The 11,540-nt window shown below is 30.3% G+C and overlaps 1 protein-coding gene across 2 annotated transcripts; it reads right to left on the bottom strand.

Annotated features, from left to right (window-relative positions):
- Window positions 1-112: 112 nt before the first annotated feature.
- Window positions 113-7,068, bottom strand: LOC105768383 (receptor-like protein 13). Of its 2 annotated transcripts, XM_052631256.1 has the most exons (14): window positions 6,534-7,068; window positions 6,267-6,425; window positions 6,016-6,174; window positions 5,843-5,920; window positions 5,585-5,737; window positions 4,974-5,048; window positions 4,093-4,245; window positions 3,862-3,936; window positions 3,509-3,649; window positions 3,372-3,416; window positions 3,169-3,273; window positions 2,948-3,085; window positions 2,639-2,782; window positions 113-2,404 (listed from the first exon to the last, which is right to left on the bottom strand). In XM_052631256.1, exons 1-14 carry the CDS (start codon window positions 7,009-7,011, stop codon window positions 141-143), a joined length of 4,167 nt encoding a protein of 1,388 aa, XP_052487216.1. In that variant the 5' UTR covers window positions 7,012-7,068; the 3' UTR covers window positions 113-140. The 2 variants fall into 2 exon arrangements, with proteins under 2 accessions (XP_052487216.1, XP_052487217.1); XM_052631257.1 differs by lacking the exons at window positions 6,267-6,425; window positions 6,534-7,068 and having other exon boundaries at window positions 5,857-5,920; window positions 6,016-6,100.
- Window positions 7,069-11,540: the final 4,472 nt, after the last annotated feature.

The following is an 11,540-nucleotide window of genomic DNA, read 5'->3' as shown; positions in this document are numbered from 1 at the left end:
ATTGTTGCAGTAAAGTAATATTGATTTGAATGGTCACATATGTAGATTAATCAAGGGATTCTTTATTTAAATTTTTGAATAGGGAATATAAGGAATAAAAAGCTTAAACTTTTATTTAAATTTTTGCTTAGCTATATATTTCAACAGCCAAAATTTCTGGGGAGATTGTCCATCACAAAATAGTAGCAGGAATTAATTGTCATTTGTACATAGTAGAGCCACGCTTGCCTCCAATAGGGATTTATGTATAACACAGCTCCAATACACAATAGCACCACTATGTAACACGCGAAGAAGCTTGCGTAGAAGGCATCCATATCAATGAAGCCATGGTCTTTTGCACCGTCACTCGGAGCCTTTGTTGGTGCAATCGGTGAGCAGTTCTTTCCTACCAATGAGCCACAAAGAAAAGGATTCCCCACATAGCTGCTTTCATCAAATGTTCCCAATTGTCCAATCTTTTCAGGGGTCTTCCCTGATAAGTTGTTGTAAGACACATTGAAGTATTGCAAGAAATGTAACAACGCATATTCAGGAGGGATATTTCCAGTCAAATTGTTGTAGGAAAGATCTAGACTTTCTATATCCCTGAGGTTAGAGAACTCACGTGGGATTGGTCCTATCAAGCTGTTGTGAGAAAGGTTCAATGTATAGAGCATCAAAATGTTTTTTATTTCATGAGGAATCTCACCAGTAAGCTTGTTGCAGGAAAGATCAATTCCAGACATGTATTGAAGGATTCTTTTCTTATATGTGTAAGATCTGCTCTTTATTGTGTATTCTATTGATTCTTCAATGGATATTGACCTATTTTCCCCAAAAAAATTATAAGAAATCCAACTATAATGGTCGGGTACCTTGTTGAGTGCAGTAACTTTTAGGCAAGAAGGAATACCACCGGACAAATTGTTCATTGAAAGATCAATCAAGCTTAAATGAGGCAACTTACACAATTGAATTGGAATTTCACCCTCAAAGTGATTTCTCTTCAAGAGAAGATAACTCAACTGAGAAAGGTTACTAATCCAATTTGGAATGTGACCGCTGAAGTGGTTATAGCTAAGATCCAAAGTCACCAAGAAAGAGCTTTTACGAAAAGCATTTGGCAGCGGTCCTTGCAGCATATTTTTAGACAAATAAACTTCCTCTATATTTGACGGCTTGAAACAAGACGGTAGAATCCCAGAGAAGTTGTTCATGGAAAGGTCCAAAAATTGAAGTTGGCGATTGAGATTGCAAAATGCCCGTGGTATTAAACCTTGAAGATGATTATCTGCCACGTCAATTTGCCCCAAATTGGAAGTATTTCCCATCCATTGTGGTATCCTACCGGAGAGTTGGTTTCTGCTCACGTCAAATGTTGACAAACTATACATGCTCTCGATCCAACTTGGTATCTTACCAAAGAGATAGTTATTGCTGAGATCAAGTGTCCCCAAGAAAGAGCAGTTAGACAAGGCATTTGGGATCATTCCAGAGAAGTTATTTCCATTTAATTGTAGCTGGGACAAGCTCATTAAGCTAAAATTTGTAGAGAAAATTGGTCCTTGTAATGTGTTATTTGACAATGCAAGGATTTCTAATAAAGAGCAACCCCAGGCAAAGTGTTCAGGTATCCCTCCAAACAATTGGTTGTTAGATAAGTCCAAGATTTGCAGTGAACTCATATCACCAAAGGAAGAGGGAATGCTACCGTTGAAATCATTCTTTGACATGTTTAGAGACGACAAGGATGGTAGATGTGCTCCGATTTCTGTTGGAATGTTTCCACTAAAGAAATTGTTGGAGATATCTAAATCCTCTAAAACCAAATGCGAGGGGAATGGTACTTGGAAAGGTCCGGACAAAGAGCAATTGACCAGATGTAGTCTCTTTAAGTTGGTATTGTTTTCCAACAACCAAAATGGAAATTGATTTACCTTGAAATGTATGTGTGAGAGAGTAACATCCACCAAGTCATGTTGATGATAGAGGAATTGAGGAAATGATCCACCATTTCCACAACATGATAAACTAATCACTCTTAACTGAAATCTTGGGGCCACGGAATGCATCTCATCAACGTATATGATGTTGTTGCTTGCACTCAAGTACTGGAGCTTTGAAAGGTTGAACAAGTACCCTAATGAGCTTGGGATTTGAAGCTTATTGTATGAAAGGTCCAACCATTGGAGGGATGCCAAACTTTTAAGGGCAGACATATTTCCAGACAAGTCATTGAAAGAGAGGTCCAACCGTTGGAGGGATGCCAAACTTTTAAGGGCAGACATATTTCCAGACAAGTCATTGAAAGAGAGGTCTAATTTTTCAAGAGATGTAAGGTTGGAGAAGCACATAGGTAAACTACCTTTGAGATTATTGCCGGAGATGAACAACTCTCGGAGATTTGTCATTTTACAAAAATCTGCGAGAGTGATAGTAGTATTATATTAAAATTTCAAAGATTAAAAAAGAAGAAGCCATGAACAACTTTCAGTTGGTTTCATTAATAAAATACCAACGCAAGGACATAATGAGATTTATTATGATTATTATTATTATAAGTTTCAGTGCCTTTTACTTGCTACTAAGATATATAGATAAGTGTATATATATTTTAATCCGAGAAAATTTATATAATGAAAAAAATGTAACTTACCAGACAAACTTTGATTAACATTACGAGGAAGAGGCGAGTAAAATTTTTTAAGAGAAGTAAGTGGTCCAATAACTTGAATAAAATTGGAAGGTAGAGATGAATATTCCAACAGCAACTCTTCCAAATTTCTCAAGTTTTGCCTTTCTGTTAAATACAAGTAATCACAAGTTAAGAAAATTCTTGTAATTTTAACATATTAATATTATTTCTAAAGGGTCAATCATGTTTAAAATCATGGTACTAAATATATATGTTTTGACTTCAAAAAAGGAAAACAAACAAACAAATAAATGAAGAAATGTAGTTTACCATGCATAAAGAAGCTGTCATTGACATAACAAGAAGATAAGTGCAAATATTTCAAGGAAGACAGCGTTGGAATAAAGTTGAGAGGAAGAGATGAATCCTCTAATATCAAATCTACCAAATTTGCCAAAATTTGCCATTCTGTCCAATAAAGTGTAACTATAAATTATTATGAAAAGATAGGAAATTGGGAATTTTTGTATAAAGAAAGTATCATAACTTACTATTGTGGGAAGGAGATGCTTCTGTTGTTAAATTAAAACTAAATCCTTTCAAGGATAGAGTCTTCAGTGACGGAAGTAAAGGTGGGTGAAGGTTAAAAGTACATCCTACATGAAATATATTAATTAAAGGAGGTAGACATTTACTTCCTTGTTGAAATACTAACAAGTCAATTCATATACCCACAAATTTGTTTTAGCAGTACCTGAATAGCAGCTCATATGCAGCTCTTCCAAATTCCTCAAACCATCTAATTACGAGGAGATTCAAAAGTTGAAATATAATTAAGTTCAAATCTAGCGTATTAGTGTGTGAGTTAAAGAGAAAGGGTGATCATTTTACCATTCATATCTATTGGTCCTCTTACATTCCACAAACTCAAAGTCTTTAAATTTGAGAGCCCAGCAAGAGATGATAATATGGTATTATTGAAGAGATTATCACTTAAATCAACAACTCTCAGATTCATCAACCTTAGCTCTGCTGCATTGTCAAACAAATACAACAAATGTTTGTTAACAAATATGATACGTATTTTACAGCAAAAATTTCTATGGACGCCTCATCGCATCTATCTATGTATTTTACCACTTCAGCGGTCATCTTCCCCAATTGCATTGAATTAATTATTCATAAGTTTTCAAGCATTTTAACAATAACAAAAATAATAAAATTAAAGGAAAAATCTTTAATACCTTGAGATGGAGCAAATCCTGTCACACCATTACCTGATAACCTCAACTCTTCTAAATATTTCAGAGCATTTAAATCTGAAAAAAGCATTATCATTATATTGTTAGAACTATGCAACCTCAGGTTATTGAGTTGGATTTGGTAGTATTGATTCCATCAGATTCACTATTTTTATTCTCTCTTTGTTATAATATAAAAATAAAATTATTTTTAATAACAAAAATGATATTTACCTTTAATATGTATCTGCCCTGCCAATCTGTTTCCCTCTAAATATAAAGATTTTAAATTTGGAAGTGCAGCAAGGGATGGAAATACATCGTTGTTAAGATGATTATCAGTTAAAGCAAGCACTTCAAGTTTAATCAACCCCATTTCTCCTTTTCCTATTGAAGAGTCAACGTAAACTCATTTTAATAAATACGCCAACCAAATCTTTTACAAGATTTTTTGTATCCATATTATTAGAATTTGAATTAACAAATATATATCCTTTTTTTGTTTTTTAGAATTTGTTATTGATTTTTATAACTAGACGTATCTTAGATTCGGATTATTGCTTAAAGGCCCCTTTGGACGGACATTTATCTTCAGTGTGATTTTTGTCTAATGCTACAATATCGCTATAGTATTTAATCTGAAGAAAGATTTTAAGTTTATGGAAAAACATAAATTACACTCTAAAATAAGATTCGATTTGATTCAACTTCAAATTTGATCAAAGTCCTTACAATTATTATTACCAAGAAAATTATTTGAAAGCTAATGTAGTTAAATCGTGAGAATTTGTATTGGAGAAAAGTTTAAAATAGACAAATTTAGTATAATTTTGATGATAACAATTATAAACAAAACTTAATCCGATTCTGGATTTTTACATGAGTAAGGTTTAGAAAAAACATCGCATAAATTCAACTTAATGGATTGAAATTCAACCCAATCATGAACAAGTTTTTACCTATTTAGAATACTGTATCTTACCACCTTCACTCTATTTCATCGTATTAATTATTCATAATGTTATAAGTTTGGAAGCAATTTAACATTAACAAAATTAGACATTGGGAAAAACAATCGAATAACAAAATTAGGAAATAGGTATAATCTTAACTACCTTGGGATGGAACAAGTTCTGTCACTTTATTATCTGATAAGTCCAGTTCCTTTAAATATCTCAAAGAATTTAAATCTGAAAATAACATTACAAATAAATTAGATCATTATACATTGCAGTAAGGGGTGAGGCCAGAAAATCTGTTTAAAAGAGTCGAAATTAAATTATAAATTTGATGATATTAAAAATACAATTTCACTATTTTAATAGCCTATGTCTTTATAAGTTTTTTTTATCATTTTTAGAGGAGGACAAAGTGTAATTTTATCTTTACTAATTTAAAAATTTTAAATAACCTAAATGAAAAAAAATTCATTTTAAGGAGCCCAGGACCCCTGCCCGCCCCTTATTTCGTCCCTGATTGTCATAGGTAAACAAATTATCATTTAAACCAAGCAATTCAAATTTAATACATCCCTGTTGTTTCTTTTTTTTTTTTTCCAGCATAAACTCATTTTAATTATTTTTTATAGGTTTCAAGAACAATTAATAAAGCCAAGCAGATTTCGTACCTTGGGATTATTGCCTAGATAAGTTGTATGCTCCCCTAAATTGCTCAAATCATCCAGGGAGATTTACAAATAAAACTAATAGTTAATATGGCTATTTACCTTTCATATGTATCCGCCCCTTCAATTTGTTATGGTATAAATACAAATACTTCAAATTTGAGAGCACACCAAGAGATGAGAATATGCTGTTGTTGAGCATATTTTCACTTAAATCAAGCACTTCAAGTTTGTTTACCTTCGGTCCATTTTTTTCTGAAAAAGAATTATGTAACTTCCTTACAAAATAAAATATTGAATTTAACTATTCAAATTATACCAACTATATGTATTTATGCTTGTAAAACTCAAGTGAATTACCATAAAATACAGACCTGAGGCTCTTAATTTTATTTTTACATAAATACAACTCCTTCAAATTCATCAGATTACTGAATTCTGCTCATATCAAACAAAATATATGTCAATCAATCAAGTTATTTAAAGAACTTGTAATAAATAAACTTTTTATGAGATTTAAAAGGGAAACGTGCCTAGCATATTAACAGTTCCTTTCAATCCACAATCTTGCAAGCGCAATGATTTTAAGGAGGCAAAACCATCTAAGAGTGATAAAACATTGTTTCCTAAACCATAGTGATTAGATAAATCCAATGTCTCCAATTGGTTCAATTTTGATAACATCTTAATACCTGCCAACACTAATATTAAGAGGGATTAATATACTAAGTGATGAAACTTCCTTGAACTTCAACTTTGGTAATAAAATATATATTTAACTTACCGTTGACAGGATTTGTTCCTGTGAGTAAATTATTTGCTAGATTTAAAGACTTGAGAGATGAAAGTTCACTTAAGGATGATAAAATACTATCATTGAAATTATTGTAACTTAAGTCAAGGATCTCCAACTTGTTCAATTCCAACGATAATTTTTCAAAACCTGCAAAGAATAAGTACATATTAAATTAAGAACAACAAGTAATTGAAATGTCCATTAAAAAAAAAGTATTGATGTTATAATTAGTAATGAAGTTGAAAGTGAATAAACCTTCGTTATGAACACAACCAACAATAGAATTTCCACTCAAATAAAGCATATGTAATTCCTTAAATGGAAGAAACAAGGAAGCGTTGAGATACCAAAATTTCATCTTATTTCTCCAACTATCGTAATACAGATCATTGGGGGGCTTTGTATAAATCATATCATCCCAGCTAGGCTCTACGTCTTCTAATATTATTATGTTTGAATCATTAAGAAAAAGATGAGTGACTCGTTTAGTGATTAGGTTACACTTAACTCTTTCCCACTCACAACAATTCCATGATCTATCTTTTTCGCCTATTGAATAAAAACCTACATCAATAAAACTGAAGAAAGGTTTAAGTTGGAAGAGAGCAGTTCTTTCTTCCTCCAAGCACCCCTCACACAGCCTACCTCCTAACCTTAATAACACTACCAGAAGCATCGTCAACCGTTTCGACTCCATCTGTTCGCTTAACATATAACTCACCCTTTCATGCATTTGTAGCCAATACTGCAACCTTGGGCTTTATATACTACAACTAAAGGAACCACCACCCTCCATGTTTCCAAGAAATTCATTCATAATTAAGGTCCACTCGTCCCTTAGAAACTATACTTTTTTTTTATTATTATTGATATTTTCTTTGGCAACGTCTTATTTGGGATACAAAAGTTGTTGATTGACCTCACTTTGTTGATGGCGGGTCAACCACGAAATCGATCATCTAAGTTGCGAGATTTGATTAGGGTGCTTATGGAATTTACCAGTCACAATTGTTTGTCTATAATTTTCAATCTACGGCCAAAAAGAACTAATGATGAAATTGGAAATTGTGAATTTCGAAGACTAAAGCAGCAATAATGGTCTCCCCTACTAAAGTAATATTAATGCTTCTATCAGAGCTGATTGACTTGGCGTCAACTAAAAGAAATCATTTCTAATTCCAAATATGTAAATTGGACTTCCATTCCAAGGCACGGCACTCGCATTGTATTTGCCTACAAATTTTAGTCATATTTGTAACCACATTGCCTTCAATATGTGTAAAGATCTAAAAAGCTAAATAATTTTCTTTAAATTATAATAATTTTCCTGTAACAATCACGACAAAAAATAAAATAATTATCAGTAAACTATTGTTATTCTATATTATCAATTTTATAAAATACCTTAAAAGTATACCTATATCTGCCCTAGCGTTAACTTTTAGAGAATACTTTGACTTGGTTATTTATTTGGTATATTAGCAATTGAGGTTTTTTTTCACAGAAAAAATTGAAAACCTATCATATCTGAACATATTTATTTCTATTATAACATGACTTATTAAGTTTTTTTTAATATTTTAGTTATGTTGATGGGACCAATTCTTTCAAAAGAAGTTTTGAGGTGTTGATAGTTGGACAATCAATTAAGCCATCAATAATAATAATATATTGTTTTTAATAAGATTTCGTTTTTTATACTTTACCGAGAGCCAACATATCCTAAAAGTTCATGTTCACAAAGCTAAAAGCATGATTATTTAATAGAGAGATATCAGTGTTATGAATAACATAATTATATAGGTCACTTGCATGAAGACTCAATAAATCAACTTAAAGCTTTATGAACTAAATCTTTAGGATATATTGGCTCCATTCAATTACAGGAGATAAAACTCCATCACCTTAACATTGTTAGGAGATTTTTGGTTTTTTTTTTTCAAATAATATTAATTTGATTTTTGTATACTAATAAAACCGATGAGTGGATGCTCTCTGTAACCACAAGGCGAAGAAGTATCAAACAAAGTAATATGGGGGAATCTTGGAGGAGGGACAAGCACCTTAATTTCATCTAGAAAAGTAAACTTGCTGAAACGTTTTGCCACGTAGATGTGAGTGTTGAATCGAATGGAGTAAAAATTTGAGTTAATTGAGTTGATAAGTTTTATTTTATCATTTTAATTTGATTTGAATTTTTTTCGAATTGAATCGAGTGAAATGAAATTTGAGTCAAGTTGAATCGAGTAAAATTATTCGAGTTAAATTAAAAATTAAACATGACAAATTAAAATCTTATTACATTATAACTAATTTCATGTCAAAGCACATAAATTTAAAACCATATACATTTGAAATTTTTTGAAAGCAAAATAAGAAAAAATATTAGTATAATAAACTTGAATCGTTAACTAACTTATTTAGGTCCTCACAATTATTATTTTAGAAAAATTTAAAATTTTAACTTTCTTTATATATTCTTTAACTTTTTAGAATTTTTATAATTTTTCAAAAAATATAAAATTTAGAATTTTATAAATATTTTGAATTTAAAATACTTTTAAAAATGTTGTTGAGAGTAAAATCAATTTGCTCATTTTCAATACTGACAGAGTCCAAAGGGATATTTACATCAATCTATTGTTTGAGTTATTCTTGTAAATTTTAACTTTACTGAAACTCGAAACTCAAATTACTTATTCGAGTTAACTAAAAAAAATCGAATAATTCGTTTCGAGTAACTCGAAATTCGAAAAAGAAATTCGAATCGAATCGAATTTTGTTCATCCCTAAAACCATATTACCATGTTACGTAACATTTCAGAGGTAAGAACGAAATAATATGTATATATATATATATATATATGAATCTTAGCTAATTAAATTATATATTTCCAAGAATTAAATATTTTTAAATAAAAATTGAAAAAGATCCTATCCTCCCTTGAATATGAATACAATATAATATTAGTCGGTGATTGAATACTCCTCAATAGGCCTCATTCTCTTAGGTGCAGCAAGTGGTAGGGTAGGCAAGCGCTACTTATGTTGTTTTTGGACGGTTCGTTGAGTGCTACGTTTTGGGTCGGGAAGCCCCAATTTGATTTTTCATGAATCCATAATCACATTTTCATTCCTATTGTCAAACCATTTAATTTTGACATTTTACTTTTCCTAATTGGAGATGCTTGGGTCCGTAACACTGTCTAATTAATCAAATATTGTTTTAAAAGTAAAATCAAATTTTATTTTGAATCTTAATTTAAAATAAAAAAATTTAATGTAATATTTAAAACGATTCATTCGAAAAGTAAGGAGTTGTTTAATAATTTAAAGTTGGGTAAGATGAGAAAGAAAATTTAGAGTTGTAAAAAGAAAAAGACCTTTTCGTTTTCTCTTATATAGGCAAGAGGTAGAACATGCAATGTAAGGTCCCTAGCGAAGGTCCACATGGAGATGTCTAACAAAATTGCATGTTTGAACCAATTAAGAAGAAGAGAGAGAAAGAAATGAAATGTTAGAAAGCGAAAGTTAAAGAGTTTTGAAGCAAATCTAAGTGGTAGTAAGTAGACTTACTGTTCTGTAATATCGTGTTAGGTATATATAAATGCTCAACAAATTGACCCTTCTGAAAATTAAGTTTAACCAAAATGTGATTTAACAAATGGATAAATTACGTTACTACTCATGTATTTTTTCATTTAATTATGAACAGTTACAAAATAATCATCCAATTATTAGCATTTCTTTTATCACTCAACTATGAAAAGTTTCAAAATTGTAACTCAACTATTCAATTTTGCATTTTTCATTACCAACTGCTAATAAATGATGACTTTTAAAATTGGTATAATACTAACTTTAACCTTCAAGATTTATAAATTGTATTAATTTAGTTTTGATTTTTTTAAAAGTCTAACCCTCATCATTTACACGTGTAATTTGTTATTTTTTGTAATTTTGCTTTTCTTTGTACCATGTTACTTAAAAGCAAAAACAAATTTATTAGCTAAATTTAATTGAAATATACAAAAAAAATGAAAATACCCAAAATCCAAGATAACAATTTTATTTTTATTTTCATCATTTTAAAATTAACCCTCAATGACACAAAGAAAAGTAAAATTACAAAAAAAAGAGAGATCAAATTACACATTGTGTAAATGTTTGAGAGTTAACTTTTTTTAGATTAAGACTAAATTGACATAATTTATAAATATTATGAGATAAATTTGCTATTATGCCCATTTTCAAAGTTATCATTGGTCACCAAAAAAATTTACTGATAGTTCAGTGACCATCAATGCAATTTACCCATAACAAATTTATATATAGTGGTATTGCACTAGTAACGTTCATACCGGTCGATACTTACCATTGCGGACCTAAATCGGTACAAAGTAGTTTATGTTCTATTGCGGTCAAAATTTTGATGCATTTCAATCATTTTGGTCAATACTAACCGATACCGATTGGTACAAAACTTTAGTATTTTAAATCTATTTGTAATTTTTTTTTATCTTAACCATTTTAAAATTTCCATAATTACATTTAAAATTAAAAGTTATTAATTTGAAACTTATATTTAGATATAAATATATTTATATAGATATATTTGTAATATATATATTTGTGTAAATATAATTTATTTTTTAATCAAAATAATATATAATTTATGAAAAAAATAAAAATTAGAGTATAAATATATATAAACAAAACAATATTTAAAATATGGATAAACCCAAAATATCTTGATATGGGTAGGTAGTAGGTACCAAAATGAAGATAAACTGAGAAACATTGCTGAATCCGCCATATCATGCCGTGGAGGATCAAGATTGGAAAATGTTAAAATAATAGTCAAAGGCAACAACTCTTCACCTGTTAACGATATGATTCAATGCACTAACAGAAATTACAAAAAGGAAAACATAGAATATCACATAAAATCCGGTACATGTTTCGCGATTCAGATGAAGAATGCCTTCTTAACTGACAGATCCTGTTTTAGTTCCTTTTATTTTGTTTATAGTAACCCAATGAAGTCAATACCAAAAATGTCAATCAAAGCTTTGACTCTTTTCATGAATTCATACACAAATACGTGTGGGGTTTTCGTATCCCATAAAAGACCTCAATTTTCAAACCTCTTATGACTTTTACGCCTTTCATCTATGCATTACTTTGCTGCCCACTACAATTGGTGCTTTCCTCGCTAATATCATTGTCATAAGTTGGGCATTTCAGTGGGAATGAATTTAA

This window comes from Gossypium raimondii, chromosome 5 (assembly GCF_025698545.1).
Source record: "Gossypium raimondii isolate GPD5lz chromosome 5, ASM2569854v1, whole genome shotgun sequence".
Taxonomy (NCBI): Eukaryota; Viridiplantae; Streptophyta; class Magnoliopsida; order Malvales; family Malvaceae; genus Gossypium; species Gossypium raimondii.
The sequence above is the reverse complement of the archived record's forward strand: the minus strand, read 5'-3'. Positions and strand labels throughout refer to the sequence as shown.

Excerpts from the sequence above, each read along its gene's own strand:
- LOC105768383 (XM_052631256.1), bottom strand. The coding sequence starts at position 7,011 with ATGCATGAAAGGGTGAGTTATATGTTAAGCGAACAGATGGAGTCGAAA. Across the intron at positions 6,426-6,533 it reads TGGTTGTGTTCATAACGAAG|GTTTTGAAAAATTATCGTTG; the intron begins GTTTATTCACTT and ends TATTCTTTGCAG. Across the intron at positions 3,417-3,508 it reads AGGACCAATAGATATGAATG|ATGGTTTGAGGAATTTGGAA; the intron begins GTAAAATGATCA and ends CCTCGTAATTAG.